The 21,405-nt window shown below is 40.9% G+C and overlaps 1 protein-coding gene across 3 annotated transcripts in view; it reads right to left on the reverse strand.

The window, feature by feature from the left end:
• XDH (xanthine dehydrogenase) overlaps positions 1–21,135 on the reverse strand; it is a 54,187-nt gene extending 33,052 nt beyond the window's left edge. For 2 of the 3 annotated variants that reach the window (XM_027911177.1, XM_027911169.1), the window contains exons 1-13: positions 20,850–21,135; positions 13,809–13,866; positions 11,310–11,406; positions 10,004–10,112; positions 8,887–9,013; positions 7,998–8,059; positions 5,873–5,941; positions 4,950–5,048; positions 4,436–4,522; positions 3,003–3,144; positions 2,148–2,240; positions 1,081–1,232; positions 147–240 (exon numbers count right to left, since the gene is read on the reverse strand). In XM_027911177.1, coding sequence (XP_027766978.1) covers positions 147–240; positions 1,081–1,232; positions 2,148–2,240; positions 3,003–3,144; positions 4,436–4,522; positions 4,950–5,048; positions 5,873–5,941; positions 7,998–8,059; positions 8,887–9,013; positions 10,004–10,112; positions 11,310–11,406; positions 13,809–13,866; positions 20,850–20,903 — 1,243 coding nt within the window. In that variant the 5' untranslated portion in view covers positions 20,904–21,135. The remainder of the gene's footprint in view (positions 1–146; positions 241–1,080; positions 1,233–2,147; positions 2,241–3,002; positions 3,145–4,435; positions 4,523–4,949; positions 5,049–5,872; positions 5,942–7,997; positions 8,060–8,886; positions 9,014–10,003; positions 10,113–11,309; positions 11,407–13,808; positions 13,867–20,849) is intronic. The other variant, XM_027911183.1, reaches the window with a different exon arrangement.
• Between the last annotated feature and the right edge of the window lie 270 nt (positions 21,136–21,405).

A 21,405-nucleotide genomic window follows, 5' to 3' on the forward strand; every position in this document is an offset into this window, starting at 1 on the left:
GTGAAACCCCTGAAGACTCAGACTAAGTGTATTTTACATAATATTAACTTCCATTTTCAAGTTCTGACCTGACATAACAACCTGTAGCAGAGGGGTGTTGATTATCCCACTCCCCTCAGTGCCACAGGGAAATGTAAGTAACTTACCTTTTGATACCAAAGTCAGTTTGCTTCCACTTGCCATTAACACAGGATTTAAATCAGAAATTGGGCTTGCTGTCATTATGTTCCCACCAAGAGCCTAGAGAGATAATAATGCCTTAGATAAATATTAAAAATCTCAGCAATTTTAGGCCTCTAATTAAGTGGGAAAACCTAAGTGCCATGAAGTCAGTTGCTGTCTCAGTCAATATTGACATTTGCCTGAAACACACTTAGAGCAGTGTTTTATTAATGCATCCTAACTACCTTACACTCAAATCTCATGTGTACAGCAATGCCAAAATTCAATCACTGTAGCTGCCATTAAGGGAAGATCCATGAAACTGTAAAGCATTTTTTCAGTAATAAACAGGAACTCAAGTTTTTTGTCTGCCACTGCATGGCACAGTATCTCATGGAACAAAATTTCGTGTTTGGTAGATTGATTTACCAGCTTGGGTTTTTTTGTTGTTTGGTTTTTTTTTTTTCCTTATAGTGTACAGAGTTTGAACCTTCCCCTTTAAAACGAGAGGAAAATTTGCCAGATCTGATGCATTAACACTGTGACTAGCATGGCTGTGCTGGCAGTAATATACACACCTGCTTCTTTGAAGTTTGCCCAGCAGCCTAAATACAGTTTTGTTAAATTAGTCAAACCTCACTACAATTTCTCCCACTTGCTGATAACAGCAATGGAAAACCTGGATGACTGCCATGTTTTCCTTGCTTGCTGGATCTGTGACATCAGTATAGCACAGACAGCAGCTGAGACCCATGTTGCTGTCAGTTCCTGGGGCTGATTTTTGTGTACCAGTTTCTTTGCTGAGGTTTGCAAATGTTCTTATGCGAGGAGCACAAGGCACACCAACGCTGGGTGAGGCAGGCCAGCTCCTCAGACTGAGCCTTCAGTTACAGTCTCTGGTGCTCCTGAGTCACTTACAGCAACATTCCTGATCTGTGGCCCTGCAAACCACCGGAGCTGTTCCAGGACAGCCTGGAAGATTTCGGTTTTGTACGGAGGAAGGTCTGCCACTGCTTTTCTCATCACCTCCTCTACTGAGCGCAGGGTACAGGCAGCACCGATGGTGACCCCTGTAAACAAACAACAGAAAAGAAGTGTTGTCCTCCAAAATGTCAAGGTACAGGAGAACGGTTGTAACTGTGTCTGCAAAGCTTAGATGCCACTGTGTTTAATTAGACCTTCAGTTACACTAAACTACTCAGCATGCATTGCACGTAAACATCACATGCTCAAAACAAAATTCACTCAGGTCTCTCACATGACAATCTACCATCCTTTTGCCTCAGGGTATTATCACAATATTGTCCTCCTATAGGTATTAGTTTGTCCTTTGAGAAATGAACTCCACCTTCTTTCCAGTTTCCACACTTCAAAAATCCTACCAAACACTGGGCCATATGCACTACATTGCATCTATTTGTAAGGTTGACCCATTTCCACCATGAAGATAAAGGCAATAGAATCATAGAATTGTTAAAGTTGGAAAATACTTCCAAGATCATTGAGTCCAGCCTTTGACTGAACACCACCATGTCACCATAGCATTAAAGTGCTACATCCAGTCATTTCTTGAGCGCTTCCAGGAATGGTGTCTCCATCACCTCCCTGAGCAGCCCATTCCAATGCTCAGCCATCCTTTCAGCGAAGAAATTCTTCCTGATATCCAACCTGAACCTTCCCTGGTGATCTTGTGGCCATTTGCTTTTGTCCTGTCACTGAAAAGAGACCAACCCCTACCTAACTATAACCTCCCTTCGGGTAGTTGTAGAGAGCAATAAGGTCACCATAAGCATCCTTTTCTCCATCATGAACACCCCAGCTCACTTTTTTTACATACCCCTCACTTGATTCCTATGCGTGGGAAAGACATACAGAAATATGCATACAGAAAGCAGTTTTTAAACTGAGGATTTTCCTTCTTATCTCTTTATTATTCCACAGAGTCCCCACTCATCTCACAGGTTTTCTGCCTCTTTTTTGCTCACCTGTTTCAGTGTGCTGAACAGCATTCATTTCAGGGATCCATGCTGGTGCTATTATTACTGGATACAACATGTTCTTTAACCTCATCTCGATACCTGAAGGAAAAGTAAGACTCCTTCAGTTACACACAGGTGACAGAGACCCTAAATTAGCTGCTTCCCAATGAAATGTAAGCAGGCCTACTGGGGAGTCAGTTCATCAGTCATCTGTTACACAGATTATATACGGACACAGGCATACCAAACTAATATCAGAGTTCTCATAGGGAAGTTTTAGAGATTCTTTTCTAGCCTTAAACACACTGCTTGGTACTTGTGTAACCTGGCTATTGTTGTATGTAATCCTTCAGGAAAGAACAGTGGATACAATGAACCATACATCATTTGAGGATTGTCTTCCGAATCAGTTGCTCAGGCTAACAGCATTATTAAATATGCCTGAACTCTCCTCCTCAGCACTTTCATTTGCAGAAGGGTGAGCAAACAATAAGATTTCAACTTTTGAGAGTTTGCCCACTGAAAAGTCCTTCAAAACGCAGCTTTCACAACTGAATTCACTTGATTATGGAGATATTTTATGCTGTATAACTCCCCTCTTCTCAAAATTCCACAAAATGGCACAAAGGCTCAGAGATCTGGACTAGCACTTTTTTTGCCCAACACAGCAAAGAACAGGGAAAAACATTCACTGTGAGATCAATCTACCGGAGAAGAATATCTGTTCCTATATACAACCTGAAAATTAAACAGCTTTTAACAGCACTGGCATGAGAGAAATTTGCATTTGCACTGTTTTCACAAAATATTCCATGGAAAGTTTTCGAACAGCTCCTAATAAGTATCAGCTCTTCCTCTTACCCACTTCCGTGTTCCCCACAACGAGTCTGGCATTGGGGTACTGAGATTTGAGATCCACCAATTCCTTGAGAGTTGTAGGCTGGATCCACATCACACGCTCGCCTTTGAAACACATCTGTTTCTGCTGTTTGTTACTCTGAGTCTGCAAAAGTGAATTCAGAGAGAGCTCAGACCCTACATCAAGCCAAGAATCTCTGTTCACATGCTGCCCATGCCTATGTCAGGCCAGGCTTCATCTCAGTCAAGTTACTGACAGGTGGCTGTGATATCCTCACTGTTGTTGGCGGTTGGCCATTCCCCATCCTTCTGCTAGCAGTGACAAAAATCTCTTTTTTGCTAACAAAAGTGCTCCTATCCTGATACTGCCAGGTGCATCCTGCTGCCACGTCTCCCTGGCAAGACCTCTGCCAGCAAGCTCCATCTGACCAAAGTTCTGGCAGATGCCCTTGGCTTCAGCCGCCTTACAATTAATGGGTTTTCCATTCTCACCTCAATCCAAAAATGTCAGTCTTCAGCACTAATGAATTTTAGCTACCAGGTAGGCCAGATTCTGATTCCCTTCTTAACTCCTTCATTCAGTGACTGAAGAAAACAGACATACATATCTGCCTCAGAGCAACATGAGATCAATCCTTTGGCAGGAGAACATCTTGGAGAAGAAATAGAGGAACCCTATCTGAAGCTTAATATGTCTTATTCTATGGTCTATGAGAACCTACTCATGACACATTCAGGCTTGGTACAGCAGCAGAATTGATGACTGAATTTCAGTTGTTCGTTAAATGTGAAGGAAGCTGTGAACACGCCATGTGCTGGATTAGATTCTTGGCTGGGAAGAATTGCCAGGTGAAAATATCCCAAAAGAGGCAGCAATGAAACATGGAGAAAAACTGATCTCACCTAACTTTTAAAGTTAGTGTGACCCAACCAGCTTCTAATCTTGCTACACTGACTGAAGGGAAGTTGATGCTTTTGAAGTCAGCTAGTTGAGACATATATTCAGCTACATCTCATATCTCCTCCTTCCCTTCCTACACTATAAAGGGAGCACAGGGATAAGCTCAGATACATCTATATTTAATGTAGAAGTTCACACGTGACCTAGTAAATTGAAATTTAAATGTCTGCAACTGTTCCACCCCTTGACAGGCAGTGCCCAGAAAGGAAGGCAACTCAAGATCAAAGACACATATAGCGAGAACCAGAAAGGAAAGCCAGACAGCTGGAGCAGACACCTGGACCACATATTTTTTAAGCCACGCTGGCTTAAACTCCTTCTGTTTTATGAAAGAAGGAAGGATTCATACCCATGTATTTTCCTTTACCAGCAGCCATCTTTTCCCCAGCCACCTCCTCAGGGCAGAGTCACTCAAACCCCATGCAGAACAATGAAACCAAGAAATCACATACTATTTCTTTTTGAATGAACTTACCAATAACTCTGGTGGGAAGATTGGCTCCTGTGTGGGGTCTAAAGGTCGGAACTCAGAAGAATTGAACAGGCTGGAGGACAGCATTTTCTGTGACAGAGAAAGTGCAAATGGCTAGTGGCAGAGGACAAAGCTATCGCCATAGAACCCTAAGTCATTCCTCTTTCTAGTCAAACCCTTGTTACCATTTCATGCAGCAAAGAATAGCAAACCCAGTGAAGTGATGCCACCTCATCCAGTATTTAAGGTACTTCAGTCATATTTTTCCAATTTCAATTCATGTTTGAAACCTCAACCCCGAACACTAATATGCTTTTGTCAATCAAAAGTGCCCTTTCACACTGGCATGTTAAATTACAACAAAGATACCTTTTCTGAGGTAAGCTTTTCTGACCATAAAATATAAATTAATCTAAACTGCTTTGCATAAATATAGCTAAATTAAAAGCACTGGGATTGGGCATACAACAGGCCAGAGGTAAGACTTTCAAACATCAGAAATAGATGGGCACCTTACCACACTGTCTTCTTTTCCATTCATGCAGCAGCCAGGACTATTGGCTTTTCCTCCACAGCAGCCTGGACCATTGGCTTTTCCTCCACAGCAGCCCCCATTCTGAAGAAGAAACGATTTTAAATAAAGTCAGAACATTCCAATTTTTACAGGATGTAGTCCTCCCCTTTTTTCAATCCCTGGATTGCAGAAATTTGCATTCATTTATAAACTATTTGGATTTAAAACTTTTTAAACTGTTTGGATGAGAAAACTCCTAGCAGTCTTAATTGCTGGAGTATTCCACACAACTCTGCATGTTTCCTAACAAAGAAACCACAGAAATTCACTAGAATTTTCTGGCAATTAATTTCTCTATATTCTCTGTTTCCTAAATTCATTATACACTTGCACTACCTTATTCCTCAGTTCCTTGGTTTTGTTCCTTCGTTGTTTGTACCTTGACTGGTACATAAAATGTAATTAACGTTTTTGCTCCAAACATTCTGAAAGGTTCCAACTGCATAGTTTATTGGAACAGAAATTAAATTACTTCATTCATCACTGGACTGCAAAGTTTGGGAAAGATCATACTGCGGAATTAACTGGCTTTCAGATCCGTTTTCACAGGAAAATGTATCACTTCAATATATCAGCAGGTGGTAACACATTGCTTACAGTTGTCACTATACTATTTTGTAAAAATGTTGCACCATGTAGATTCAGAAGGAACGTATCTATCTCACTGTTGTAAAACCTGTGTCATGATGGCTTGTCATGCTCATCCTGACATACACAGTCACATCATTTTCCAAGAGATGGACATTGAAAACAGCTCAGAGAGCTCTGAATACCTGCACCACAGTAGAGCCAGGTAGGTAGCTAATACATCAAAGCTCTAATATTATACTGAAAATTGAGGTTATGGGTTCTAATATTCAGCTTACCATGCTATTTTCCCTCCCACTACGACAGCATCCGGTGCCATTGGCAACTCTGCCACAGCAATTCATGTCCTGTGGGAACAAAACCTGTTCTGAGAAAAATGTGCAGATTCCAAGGAAATAAAGTAGACTTGATTCTCTTTTGAGGGAAATTGATCCCACATCTATTATATCCAAAGTAGGAATAGGAGATGAAAGATGCCAAGCAAGTAGATGTTTCTCTTAGCAATGCAAGGCAATATCCCACAGTGTGATGGCTGGGTCATGCCCCTTCTGCTGACAGACCTCTTGTTCTCATCTAGAACTGCTCTCATTCAACCAGTATCTCTGCTCCAGCTGGAGTTGTGAGGAGATACCCAGAGAAAACTAAAAGTGACAAGCACATACAACCCCTAGTACTCTACCACCAGGCAAATGATCTGACTTCTTTTTCAACCTGACTCCAACTAGTTTCATTTCTTGAACTGCCCTTGTATTTGGAGAGGCAGCAAACAGCAGATGACTGTTCACATTCCACCTGACGGTCACAATTTTGTAGATCTCTATCAGAGGTCAAAATAAACCAGTATATAGGCTACACAGAGCCCCTTCCTCTCCCTGACATCACCTTTCCAGGCTGAAGTGTCCCAGACTACTCAGTGCTTCCCTGTGTGGAAGTCAGATTACCACAGATGTGATCCTTGTTCCACTTGTCTGAATCTTCTGCTGTTCTGCTACACCGTGTTAGGGATGAGAGAAGCAGAACTGCACAGAATATTCAAGTGTAGGAAGAGCAATGATACAGAAAACAACATGGCAGTGTTTTCTGTTTTGTTCTCTACCCTCTGAAGTGCTGCTCTCACTGTCAGCGAGCATTCAGCTGATGCTTACATAAAACTGTCTATCAGACCTCCTAGATCATCTTCCTGTGTAGTAACAGGAAAATGAACTTATGTCTGCCCACAGCCTATCTCTTCATGTGCAAAATGAGAACTGCGTTTCACTCTGTAAATTGCTTTGCATTTTTTTTCTCTCAGTTTTTTATCCCTTTCTATTCTCTCGGGTCTATAAAACCCTTTTGAAATTCTTCAGTCAGTTCCTGCCTTTGCTACCCAAACTAACTTCATAACTCATATCACTATTCACAGTCTTTTTCACAGCATTTAGGGATACCTTCAACAGCCTTGCTCCCACCACAGGTCCCAGCAGAACTCCACTGACCATCTCTCCATTGCAAAAACACATCATTTTCTCCTACCTGCCATTTCCTGCCTTTTGACCAATCTTTCATCCATACAGATTTCTTCCCTCTTACCCCATATGGCTCTTTATTGTCTCTTTGGTGAGACACTGTTGAAAGCCTGTTGGAAATCCAAGCAGGCTACATCAACTGGGTTTATCAGCCATTTGTAGTGGATCTCAGTCCTGTTTGTATTATCTTTTGTTGATCTCAGTTCTGGATAATAAAATGAAATTAATGGGCATCATTCTAAATTCTTTCCTTTTAGTATTTAATACCAGTGTAGTCCCATAAGTGGCCAGTAATCACTGAAGTACCTAATGATTCACTTTTCTTCACAGCCTCCAGCAGTCTTTCAGGTACAAAGGCACTAGAGAAAGTTTATGGCAAAGCTTCATACCTCACCCAAACCGGCAGAATACTTCTGGACAAGAGCTATACAGCAGTGACTTCAGCTTCTTTCCAGAGCTATTCCAGCTCTGCAGCTGATCTTTCAAGCAAGCAAATTCCTCATCAGATTCCTCCACAGCATGCCCCTATCAGTGCACCATACCTTTGCACTTTTTCGACATCAGGGATCATCTACAAACTGTATTATGCAGAGATTGTGAGCTTTTTAGAGACTTCCAGAATAGAATTACAGAGTCTAATTACCTGTGATCCAATAAGGGATCATCAGGCAGATTTTATTCAAGTGTTCCACTTCCAGTAACTGGGGTGAGTAAAGGAGTTGCTCTTTTTGCATTATTAATACATGAAACACATACAAAGGGGTCAAGAGTTGGAGCTGCATTGTTGCAGCATGTATATCTCTTTCCTTCCCATTTTAGCTCATGGTGTGTTTCAGTAGCAGAGAGAAAAACAGCCAGCCTTTCAGGTGTTTTTTAAATGTTATCCAAAGACACTTACTTTAGCAAATGTCCTGTATCCTTCCAGAATGGGTCTGTAGCCTGTACACCGACACAAGTTCCCTGCATTGCCAGAGCAAAAGGTTAAAGATTTAGCATAATTTGGCCATAAATTTCTCTTCCTTTAGATAATTTCATTGTTTCTCACAAAAGATTGTCAAATATAGACAAAGCTAATGAAAAAACTGGGAGGGAAAAAAATTCATTAGTAAACCTGCACAATCCTACCATCCCTTTTTGTTGAAATTTTAAATTGAAATTCATTTAGAACAAATTCAATCTGCCATATTCAGTATTCACTAATCTCAATTGTGTGAGCCTTATCAGTGTGACAGCTATATATTCTGTCTCCTGAGTTACAGAGAGATTGCTTTCTCCTGCATCATCATTTCTTTTGGATCATTTCTGGAAGGACAGTAATGACTCTAGCTTCAGCCTCTCAGATGATTTACACAGTTGGATTCTGCCCCACTGCATCATGTCTATTGCTGCCTTGGTCCTTTACTTGAGGTTGCCTGGCCCAGATGTTCTCCATCACCTCTGCAGGATCTTGTGACAGCAATGAATGAGCAAGGACACTTACAAGTCCCTTGGGGACAGGCCACCTTTTGTTCTGTGTTAATATTAGTGGGTTCCTAAAGCAAGACTAAGGCCACTTGCCCCCTGCTTATGGGCAAAGAATGAGGTTCTGTGAGATCTTCCACAGGCCATTTTTTTTCAGTTCATAGCACCTACCCAGTCCCCTAGTGGAAAAGCTAGTTCTTAATCTCATAACAATCAGCTATTTTTAATAAAATACATTCCATAAAGGTGCACCTCCATCCCATTTGGTGAAGCAGATGTAATAAAAGCAGAACAGGTTGCATCCCTGAAGGGTTTATGAGTATTACCTTGGAAAGCATCTTCAATGTCTTCCATTTTGGGCTCGGGGTTGTTCCGAAGCAAAGTATACATAGACATGACAATGCCTGGAGTGCAAAAGCCACATTGGGAACCATGACTTTTTGCTATCCTCTCCTGAGAAGAAATAAAAACAACCATTAGCCCGTAATATCACGGTGACTTCACCGTTGTGCCTGTTTCTGTAACATCTCTGCTAAAAAGAACACCCAGTCTCACCAGGGGAGCTAGGATTATCACCAGATGTTATCTGATGAGGTGGCCAATTAATCTGTGAAGAAGACTTAAAAAAAAAAAAAAAAACAGGATGAAAAGTTTGTACCTAGGCTTTGAACACGCAAATGTAACTGAAGGTGACTAGAAGCTTAGAATCTTCAGGGGAAGTAGGGAAAAGAAGACAAACAAACAAAGGTCAGACTGGCTGCCATCCACTGATGCATGTCTAACTTATTTTTCACTTTGTTGTTTACTGCCTTGGATAGATATTGGCACAAGTCCTACCCACTGTGCAAACTGAGATGAATCACAGTTTACCTTAAGGGAGCAGGATCTCTGACAAAGCTGAGGTAAGGCTGCATTAAAACACTGTGCTAGAAAAGCAAGGCTTCCCATTCCTGTCACACCTCCACAACAAGAATATTTTGGGACTACAGAAACTTTGCTGAAGAAAAATTTACTTCACTATCACAGGGAAGGTTCCTAACTATGCAGGATGAGAAACTAAGGTCTTTCACGGAAGGCCACAGGACAGTAAAAACCCATCTCAGATTTCCTAGCTCCAAGTCATTATATTGGCTTTCCCTGCAACATCAGTCTCCCCAGTCCAGGATGTGAACCAAATGCAGCCAATGTAGCCCTAGAACAAAAGCATTAGCAATTCAGCCAGGATAGCGCCAGTTTACTAGCTGGGGGCATAGCAGAGCTGCAGCATTGACCCCGGGGGCTGATTCTGGCACTTAGTCATTCCTGCAAGTATGGACTACTCATGTGGAAAGCCAATCCCTTGGCTTTAACATTACAATGGAAGTCTCAACACTCTGTAACAGGATTAATTATCCTAGAAAAACATGGATAGAGGATTTAAAGTTACCACTATTAATAGCTTACCTGGGCTGGGTGCAGCCTGGATTTTGTGTTTCCTATGCCTTCAACAGTAGTTACAGCTACATGATGCAGGGCACAGACAGGGAAGAGGCAGGCATTGGCAGTATGGTGACTACAATAATAAATTAAGGTCATTTCATTTGGCAGTGCTGCTCAACAAAGGAAAAAGGGAACAGGAGGAATGAAGAGTACTTAGACACCATAGCAGTGGGCACAATAAGAGAACTTAAATAGATGTGATACAAGTATTAGTTACAAGCCAAATCCTACACACCTAGTCATCCAAAGTTCTCATCAACTTCCCTTGAAGGTTAAACTGAGCACACACCATATGATTTGATCTAGAAATAATAACTTTAAACATCCTTGCTGCATGTTAAGCTACACAACCCATATAAGTAATATATAGGGGCAGACTACAAATACCAGGATGTTATTATCCCCAGGTTGAATACAATTTCAGCTGTCCCCTTGCAAAGTTAATTAAGAGCACGGAGTTCTTGGCCTTTTACCTAGAAAGCTGTTTCTAGAGGGTACTCATATGGAAAAAGTCTAGACTGAAGGTAAAACAGAATAATGTGGCCAAAAGAACTATAAGAACTAGCTACTTTATCTCATTTCTATCAAGACAGAATAATGACCCTAATATCCTATTCATGGCCAAACTATTAAGCAGAACCACTAAGTTAGATGATCTAAGTTAGAGTATCTCCAATCATTATTCCAAATATATCAAAGATTTCAGTGCTTTCTACTCCCCACAGTAAATCTAAACCGGATCCTGTCTCTCTGCCTCATCCTCTCCCTCCATTACCCTTTTTGTTTGATGCCACTTCTTCACCTTTTGATTAATTAAAATGAGAACAGGAGGAAAGTTTATTTCTCAGGAAATAATTCTGACAGTTACAAGTAGAGAAAAAAAGTTAATATCTGCTGGCATACAGAAACCAAATTATTGTAGTAATACAATAACAATAAAGATTTTATCACAATAATCATTATTTGGATCATCATAGGAAAAAGCTACATTATACTGCAAGAGTATTTCTGAACTGAGAAAAGGCAGATAAGCCTATGTGCTACAATCAGTGCAGAAATTGCAGAGCCAAACCAAATTAGTTCTGTGTAATGCTTTAAAAAAAATGCCTTCTTATTTTTACCTTTTAAGTTTATGTTCTGAAAGTCAAAAATTATGTTTTGGCAGAAACATTCATGATAAAACTCTTTAAAAGAAAAGCAAAACAAAACAATACCATTTCTGGAATGTCAAGAACCTAGATCTGTTCACAGTTCAACTTGCAAAGGATACAGGATTTTCTTCTGAAAGGGATCATACTTGGATATCATAACAGTGCAGGCACCACATCCACCTTCTCCGCAGCCTAGTTTGGTTCCACACAGGCCCACTGAGAGTACAGGAATTAAGGAAAACATGAAAAGGCAGAAACCTACTCAAGTTGTCAATCGAGGCTGAGCAACAAGTTCATGCTGGAAACTAAACACTCATTTTTTACTGTTTAATAATTTGACATAAGCAAAGTTTCAAATGCTGGCATGTGAGCTTTGAGATCAACACCCAAAGCCCTAATAAGGAGGCAGCCCACATTGCAACAGACTCTCAGAATAAACAAAAAAAAATCTGAACTTCAACAGTTCCCACTTTGCATTACTCAGAGAAGGAAATGACATAAAGGAGATAAAGCACTCAGTAATTGCTGAGCAGGAGCTGTTCAGGCATGCAGCCACATCCCTGAGCTGCATGATGACATCTCTAGCACCTCTCACTGCTGGTGGTTGACTTCTTCCTACACTTGGTGACTCCCAACACCTGGAAGGCTCCCAGGCAGGGCAGTCACTCAGTGCTACAAGGCACACAGTTTAGCACTGACACAGGATCTGAACTTGAAGCTCCTGAACTACCTGCATCTCAAGAGTCATGTTTTGGCCACTCAACCTTCTCTCTTGATCCCATATAGGATCACTTGCCAAATTCCTAGGGACAAAACCAGCCAGGCACACTTCCCAGGAGTCTGGTTCCCATAAAACCATAGGAGGTAGACAATGAGAGCCAGAACCTCTGCAAAGACACCTGGGACCTCACAAAGCACATGGACTGGCCTAAGCAGATTCCTCTGCAGGCTGCAGAGCTCATGTCTACATTTTAAAATCAGGCATTAGATCAAATGTTCTGCAAAGGGATTCAGAAGAAAATTCCTTGAGCCACTTCTTCTTTGTATTCCTTCACTCTCTAGAAGGTAATTAGAAGGTGTTACTTTTTGCAAAGAGGATTGGACAACACTGAGACATTTTGGTGGGGGAAAAGACAGATGATTTCATTGGCAAGAGACACGCGCATGTGTTGAGATAATCAACCTAGGCCTGCGAAAAAGCAACAGGTACTGTGGTAGAGAGAATCAATCACCTTCATCTTCACTGCAAAGATTCTGGAACCGACTATTTTCAAAGAATCATAGAAATTACAGAATTATTTAGGTTAGAAAAGATATTTAAGATCACCAAGTCCAACCGTTAACCTAACAGTGCCAAGTCCACCACTAAACCCCATCCCTAAGTGCCACATCTGCTTTTCATACAATCATGTGCCTGCTTGAGCAGAAATATAGCTTTCCTATGCCACCCAATGTTTCTCTTGACAACAGTGCTACTTTGCCTAAATAAAACATGTTTCTGAAAGTATTTGTCTGTCCCTAAACAGACACGTACAAAATAAGTTCCCCAGAATGCTCATGCAGAAGATCAGTAGGTTTTGAAGAGCTCAGGTTACGCCTTTTCAAAGTTATTTGCATTAGATATCAACAAGCTTAGACACAAAAGGCCTAGTGGTAAGAAGTGCACAGAGGTACAAGAGTTATGCCACTTATATTTTCTATTGACCTTTATCCACACAAGGTACAGTCCGATCAATAGGGCTGTGAACAGTTCTCCTGGAAATCCCAAAGAGAAGTGCAATTAATGCCCTCATACTTCCTTCAGATCCCAGACAAATAGAACATGGCAGCAGGGTGAAATAAGTATGCATGATTTTTTCAAGTAGTACACCAGCACAGATAGGAGCAGTTCGGCACAGGTACACACACAGCTGGCCAGACAAAAACCCAGAAAACATGGAATGACATGAGCTACGGAACCAGACCTAGCGTAGCCAGCCTGGTCACCACAGTAATAGCTACCCAGGTTCTGAAGCTATTCTGACTCACGTGTTGAGCAGCTTCAAGCAGGAGTGAAGCGTGACTTCCTGCATCTGCTTATGTAAACATGCCCATGTAAACATGTACGTGGTGGGAACCCCTGCCTCTGAGCTTGCCTCCCAGGGTCATCTGATCAACAAGCCACAGAATTTACCATTTGTTGGATATTAGCTATCCAGTAACATCCAAATTAATGGGTGATACAACAAGGATTTCAAGTGGCTGTGATGTTTTGGACAGAAAATTATTTACAATTTGTGTGGAAGAAAACTAAATTTCCTTCAATTTTATTGTAATCTCAATATTGCTTCCTTTCCATCATATTCTAATTCCTAGTCATTCTGAGAGTTTTTCCTTTAAAGCATTAATAAAGTATTTAAAGTTTACTTATAGTATATTATTTTAAATTTGCTATAGTTTATGCTAGGAATACCAGCTGTAATCTCTGCCAGGAAGAAATACCAGCCCATGCAGACCACTCCCTCTTATACTCCATGTAAAAGCTCTGCCTAGCACTCAAGTGACAGACACAATAGTAAACAATCATGAAATGCTGTAGGCATTTAAAGCCTTCTGCAGTTTCTTCTGACACTGGATACATTTTCTTCGTAGATAAGTTAGCAGAGTTGTTTCTGGGTCCACATCTTTTTCCACCACCTGCAAGAAGCAAAAGGTACTGTTACACACAGAAGGTTTTACAATATAGATATATTAGTTGGAAGGAGAAAGTCTGGTCTTTCTGCAACTTCTTTTCCAAATTAGGGAGAAAAATCACTGATTAATACAGCAATGTTGGTCATGTATCCAGACAAAATGTTTCCTTGAATTTATTGTTATATGCTATGTTATATATGCTATATATGTTATATTTATATGCGTTACGTAGGTCAGAGTTTTTCAGCCATGGCACACTGAAGCAAATCCCAAAAAAGCCTTCATCAAAAATGGCAAACAGAGTTAGCAGTGAGGAAAAAACTGTGTTTTGTACTCAAGTTTTGGGTTCCTCACATCTCCTCAAACAGCGTCATGTCTTTACTGACCACGCATAGCCGAACTCAGTTCCTTCTTCTTACTGATAGAAGAGGCAGAAAATAAACAGATAAATAGAATGACAGAAACAGAAACAGCAGCAGTAACAGACGTTGCAGAGGAAAAAAAGCAACACCAAAAATTCTGTGGCAACACAGGTGTTGCAGGATGGGCAGCAAGTACCAATCCTCTTGAAGATTCTCTTTCTTCCTTTCTAATGCTAAATTAATCGGGTTGCATTAACAGCCATCCTAAATGTGGGAATACAAAATTACAAGCAAGGAGCAATTTTCTCTGCACATTTTGAGCCAGTTCTATGCTATTAGTAAACAACGCTATTAGCAGTTAACCATTAGACATAAAATAACCATCAGACATTTTACTTCAACCTCTGCCCAATGGTCAGAAACCAAAGTTCTGCCCTTGCTTCCAAATGGCCACAGAGCTTGTCTCCCCTTTTTCTGTTGTTAATAAAGTGTCAAGAAACTTTTCCAAATTCACTATGTGCCAGAATGTAATCATGTGTTCTTGGCTATTATGTTATGCAAGTCCTAAGTACAGTAGTTACAGTTTATTTAAATTAATCACTCCCAGTTTGAAGGGCAAATTGAAACAGAGGTCATTTGTGCAAGTTGGTTTGTTTTTTGCTTTTTTACTGATAAGAAACCTTCACAACCCTCTGTACTGCTTCAGTTTTATGCTTTTGACACGTGACAGGGTTATTCTAAAGAGACAAGGTTCATATTTCCTATTTGAGTTCACCCTTTTAGAACTATCCAATAGAATTGTTGCTACAAAACACAACTGGTAAATTTTTGCACATCTCACTCCTGCATTGGTGATAACGTAGATATCTTTCCTTGATAAAAAAAACAGAGTTCATTCTTCTAGTTTGGGAATGTCACACTGTACATCATGCAGCACTCACGGTTGCTCTTAAGAGCAGCGTGCCGCTGTTGCCTCACCTTCTGGATGCATAGAAACAAATAAAAGCATGCAGCAGCTCTCATGTGGCCATCTGGTTCAGAGGGAGCCCATACATCCCTCTGCAACAGTTTGGCAAACAGACAGACATGAGGAGATAATTCCAAAAACCCTTGGGACTAAAAGTGGACAAATAGCCTTTCGGAGCCATTTCACAGACAGAGCCTTCCCCAGCAACTCCCACTGTCACTGTCAAGCTGAGTTTCTTCCTCGTGTCTGTGCCAATGGATTTTGCAAACCTTTCCAAAGAAGCTTCCAAGATAGCCAGGCACAGAGAAAAAGCTTCAGAACAGTTAAAGACTGTTGAGATGATTCTATGCTTAGACCAAAGAAAACGTCTCAGGAGGTTTTCTTGAAAGAATCCAAGATGCACTCTGTCAGTTAAAGGTTTGGCCCACTAGCTTCTTTTCAGGAAGTAAGAAATAGAACTCAGGCCTAAACCTTCATTCTTCATTTAACCACTCAGCTCCATGCACTTCTAGTGAAGTACTTAAGCAAGTGTTAAATGCCAGAGTCAAAGCTTTGCTCAACTTTATCAGGAAGTGGTTCCCACAATGCGGAAGAGAATGCCCCAGACAATCCACACCCTTACTCTGTTCAAACCAACAGCCCTGGATTGCTACTTCCATCACTTCAAACTACTCCACTGTAGCTGTATATCTGCAATACTGGCAGAGAGTAGAAATCAGAGGGAGAGAAGAGCTTGGAGGACATTCTACATTAATATAAATCTCAAGCATAATAGAGCAAGGAGTCATTTCTTTTCACTCAGATTCCTGGTGGGAGGATGCCTGTTTATGGGTCTCTCTTGCTGGGCACAAGTAAGAACTTGTTGCTGTTCCTGACTTTTTTTCATTGTCATTGATACTGGTTTGTCCTCCAGCATATCATTCATCCAGTGGTTTGTTGCAATCACCTGCTGTGATTTGTTCTTAAAATATTTTTAAAACCTGTGGGTGGGGATAACATTTCTTGTCTGATGTCCAGTACAATGTGATTCACAGCTCAGTATCACAATTCTTGTTCCGTCAGCGCCCTTGTACAGAAAGAAACTAAATTATATCCATTGTATTCAGTGGTTATAAGATCAGACTACATCGATACTGCAGTTAAAGAAATATTTCTCTTTTGGATTGTTTGTTTTATTCTGGTTTGGTTTGGTTTTTTTAAATCAAATGTCGTATTGCAGGTATATCAGATTGCCAGCTACATTTTGGCAGATTCAAAACTGGATTTTAGTGCATGCAGTAGCTTAATTATTAATGAAATTCAGAAAGAAACTTTGCTGGAACTCTTAGGATGGCACTGACAGTTAAATGACTCTCAACAAATTTGCTCTGTACTGCTGTGTTTGTACTACATGCCTATTTGTCTACTGATTCTAGGAATCTGAAATACTCAGATGCACCTCATCTGGGAGCCCAGCCTGGCCCTACAGTTATTCAAGCTTATAAGTACTATGTAGAACAGGTTCTAAAGCAGTACCCTACATTTTTAGAGCCCATGGGCTAGTGCAGAGAGATATTGAGCTCATTTCTCCATAATTTCACGTACATCTCAAGAAATATTTTGTTTTCTGGTTCCTCTACCTGCCTTTTTCTAATTCAGATAACTTTGCCTTTGCCACATAAGGCATCATATTTAAATTATTATTCCCAAAAAGTTAAAAAAAGATTTTTCAGTTTAAAAGAACAGTAGTTGAACAAGGTAAATAGAGGAACAGAAAGAAAGAGAAAACAGAAATTTCCTAGTTTAACAAGCACACTTTTCATCAGCTAGGGTCTTTCAGTGAGAAACAAATGCTTTCCTGAAGGACAAGCTCCCATTTAATCACTAGTCCCTAGTCACTCAGTAAGTTGCAAGAAGAGAAAGTGAAAGGTTTAAACCAGACTGCCACACAGTAAGTCAGGCTAGTCAACTTTAAAGGACCTTAAATCTGTCAATGAGAAATTTCAAATTAATTTACTAAGAAAAAGGGCTAGAACACAGATGAACAAGCTGAATATAACCACACAATGTAAATCTGCTTTTGGTCACGAGATCATTTTGTTCTGCTTTAAACCAGCACATTGAAAACTTGTAATTCACTGTTTCTGTAGAACTCAGAGGGTCCCAAAGCTCCAAAAAAATCCTGTATTTTAGCCAGTCCCATCTGCAACCCACAGAATTTTGGAAGAGGTCTAATGAGGCTTGCAGCATAGATTCCCCTCTTAGCATTCAGAATAGAAATAGAAATATTGACTACATGTTTGAACTAAAATTACATGCTACGTATGCACGAGGCGGCTTTGTCAGCTGAGGAAAACAAAATTGCCACTATTAGCTTTAAATTGAGCATGTTGTTTTCCATTATAGTCTAGGCAGACTATTAAGATAACTTTGAGTTAGTTGTGTGCCAAGCTTTATGCCCAGTGAAGTAAACAGGTGCTTAAAATAAACAGTCCTGAATGTGGAGTATGCTCAGCTGTTCCAAGGAGACTTTTTCTTGACAACAGTGTAGACTGGGCTAATGCAAAAGAGAAGGATTTGCTGCCGTCCAAGTTCCTATCTTTCAAACCATCTCTTATCACAGTGTTTTGTACTATGACGGAATATCGGCAAAGTCAAGCTGTCATGAATTCACACAGCAGTAACCTTTCCCACTGGCCATGCTGTCACATTCTTTGCAGTGAATTAACTGGAACATTTAGTCAGGGCTCCAGAAGGACAGAGCCATATCCTAACTTAGAATCATAGAATATCTTGAGTTGGAAGGGACCCACAGTGATCATCAAAGTTCAACTCCTGGCTCTGCACAGGACAGCCCCAACAATCACACCAACTGTCTGAGAGCATTATCCAAATACTTCTTGAACTCAGACAGGCTTGGTCCCATGACCACTTCCATGGGGAGCTTGCTCCCATGCCCAACCATACTCTGGATAAAGAACCTTTTCCTAATATCTATCCTAAGCCTCCCCTGACACAGCTTCCCACTGTTCCCTCAGACCCTGTCACTGGTCACCACAGAAAAGAGATCAGCGCCTGCCCCTCTGCTTCCCCTCTTGCTACCTGCCCAGGCACTTCCCACCACTCCTTCCATCACGAAACCTCTCACGTACAGAAATATCTGAACAAACTCCACATTCATTGCCACAGATCAGATTGCCCCATGGGTCTGATTCTTTCTCTTAAACCTGCATTTGGTGGGGTTATAACTCAAACCACTTCAGCAGCTCACCCAAAAAGAGAATAGAAAAGAAAATGCCATTGGAGGCTCTGGGCAGAGCAAGTGGAACCTGCTCATTTGATAGCACTGCTAGTTTCATGAGCCAGTAGGGAAGGATGCAGAGAGAGCTTCGACATGTTAAATGGGTTGGTACCACTGGTTGTATTAGTAGTCCGGTGGTGATTTTTTTTTTAGCCAAACTGCCAAGATCACACTGTGATAAACCCCTTCACACATGCACGTGGTCAGCTCTGAGATGTGGCTTTTGTAAACAGGAACAGCAGTTCCATAAAAATTGCTGAAATGCACCAAGGGCAATGTCACTCACGGCACGTTCATTAGCTGCAGGACTCAGCAAGAACAGACAGAAGGTACAAAAGAAACAGGTTGTTTTCTGCTGCTGGCCTTCATAGTATAGACTGCTCTTTCTCCCCTTCTCTACCCCTACACCACACAAATAAAAGGGAGTCCCACAGGACCATCTCTGTGTTTTGACTAATAGACATTTTCATATGTTAGCCAAAAGTTTTCTCCAGGAGGAAGGGTTTTCTACCAATTTACACAGAGCAACACTTCTGTAATGCCTCAGCACCAACCAGTGCTGAAGCAATACCTGTAAATGTATATAGGAATTTGTTTATAAATCGAACTTCAGCTGGTCTGGCACCAGAATTACAATTCTCTTTCATTAGGGCATACCAGGAAAAGAAACCAGAGAGGACACTTGGCCTGTATCAAAGTCCAGATTGCCTGAAACATTTGCGGCAACCTCCTACTGCAAGAACCAAAGAGCTCCCAGTTCACTGTCTAAAAATTGGGGTTCACAGAGGAGGAATCTCACAAATACTTCACTGAGCAAGAAGACAACAAGTTAATGGTATGCCACCTTTGCTCACCATAGCAGAAAATTCATCAGATGAAATTCACAGACCACTCTGTGCCACAATCTCAACTATCAAGTTCAATTAGCTAGTCATGATTTCTTGGAGTTTTAGGGAGTTTTCACTGCCCTCTAGAAACAGAGAATGGCTGATATGTCAATTAATGTTGACATATGAACCACTACTGATCTGTGTGAGCAGAGCTTCAGTTGTCATCCTTCTCTATAAAATCTCAGAACCAGGGCTGTGTTGTACATCAGTACTACATTCAAGAGCTCTATGACTAACTTATAAACTAGATAAACTTCATCCTTCAGTAAACTATTGATACCTCAATAAAACAAAACTTTGATATCAAATGCACTAGAGCCTTGGAAAGTTCAAATTCCAATCCAGTTTGGGATCCAAATTCATAACTAAAACCCCTAACTGTAGCAATAATCTCATTCACATTTACGCTTGATTAAACTAGCATGAAAGATCAACAAAAGCAAAACTGATGGTAACCCTGTGCCAGCCTGTAGTTCAGGGCACAGAGATTTTTAGCCAATTGAGAGTACTGTGCGATCCCTCCAGGAATTGAAAAAATAATTGTCTAGCCCCAACTTAGTGCAGCACGTGATTTACCCCTAAGCAGTGCACAGGGAAGGTCCACAAACTCTTGGCTCCACACTGGAGTGGACATGCAACCCTCTTGTCTTTCCAGGTTTCCCAGCTGGAAGCTGCTTTGGCACAAGTTTCCCTGTCCAAGTATCTAGGCAAGGGGAACGTGATGGACCGAGATTAGCACTGAACTGAGCTCAGAAACAGAACTAACTTGGTACTCACAGTTCAAAGAAAGAGGGAGGTTTGACTTGTTACAAGGTTTTAAAGAGTCAAGGCAAAATGATAGCCAGAGAAAGTCCAAACTGAGAAAGGGAGCTCTGGGACAAACTGTTAAAATGTGTCCACCATGTGCAGGGACCACCCCACCCTCCTGTGAGACACAGTCACTCTTAGGTTATTGTCAGCAGTTGGAATCAGGAATCAGTATCAGTTAATGGACTTTGATTTTTAGGAGTTTTCTTGCTTCTTAAATGGAAATGGAATAAACATTTTACTAAATACCTTTCAAAAACCAAATGTCAGAATTATTTGCTGAGTGTATGAATTATATGGATGCTTACATTTGAGTTACATTTGCCAGATCTTTTGTAATTACTGAAAATTATTTCTAGTAGAAATGCCTGTATTAAGCAGTGCACTCTTATTTAAAAGTAGTTACCTCAAAATTGCAGTAAATTATTGCCAACAAATCTAAAATGTAAAAGGAACATTATATAGTTGTGTTAGTCTCTGAATAATTTACAAGGTAAAGTCAAAGAAGACAAAAAGCCACTTAGCAAAGCAATATACAGTTTTCACAATTTAATATTTAAAAGCCATGGCATATGTGCTGGTATTAGAAAACTTCAGAGGAGGAAAAAGATGACTAGAAAAGTAAGGAATTGAGCCACAATCCAGGAGCAAGCTGGACAGAAAGTAGGAATCTTCCTTACCTTTTTACCATTCACAAAGAAAACAAGTTCATCCCCTGCCTCGCTCGGAGCCATCCTGTACACCTTCCAAAATTCACTCAGACAGGGCCACAGACCACCCTTCTGAGAGCAGCCCTACACCCCACAGCGCGGGGAGCACCAGCGATACGACAAGTAATATGAGTCTGCCTCAAGAATGTTTGACTTTATTTCTACATCAGTGCCCTGTGAAACCCCATATTATATAAGAGCCAACCAAGAGGCGTGCCAGCTGCATTTGGTTGGTGCTTCTGCAGCTGTAATGACAGAAAAGGAGCTGGAACAAGCAGAGTGACCCGCCCCCTTTTATATAGTAAGAGATCACAATTCCACTGCATTCCCTTTAGATTACACTGCCAGGCTTGGGGCACTGCAACAATTGCTACGAACTCACAGTATTTTGCAATACAATGCAAACTTCGGGGGAGGGGGGAGAAGGGGGGAGGTTCTCCCAATCATCCCTCACCAAATATTGGTATTCCCCACACAGCAATCTCTAAAGACAGCACCTGCTTATTTAGAAAACTCCTTGATACAT

Source organism: Empidonax traillii, unplaced genomic scaffold (assembly GCF_003031625.1).
Source record: "Empidonax traillii isolate 1590-97213 ecotype Southwest subspecies unplaced genomic scaffold, ASM303162v1 scaffold31:size1920502, whole genome shotgun sequence".
Classification (NCBI taxonomy): Eukaryota; Metazoa; Chordata; class Aves; order Passeriformes; family Tyrannidae; genus Empidonax; species Empidonax traillii.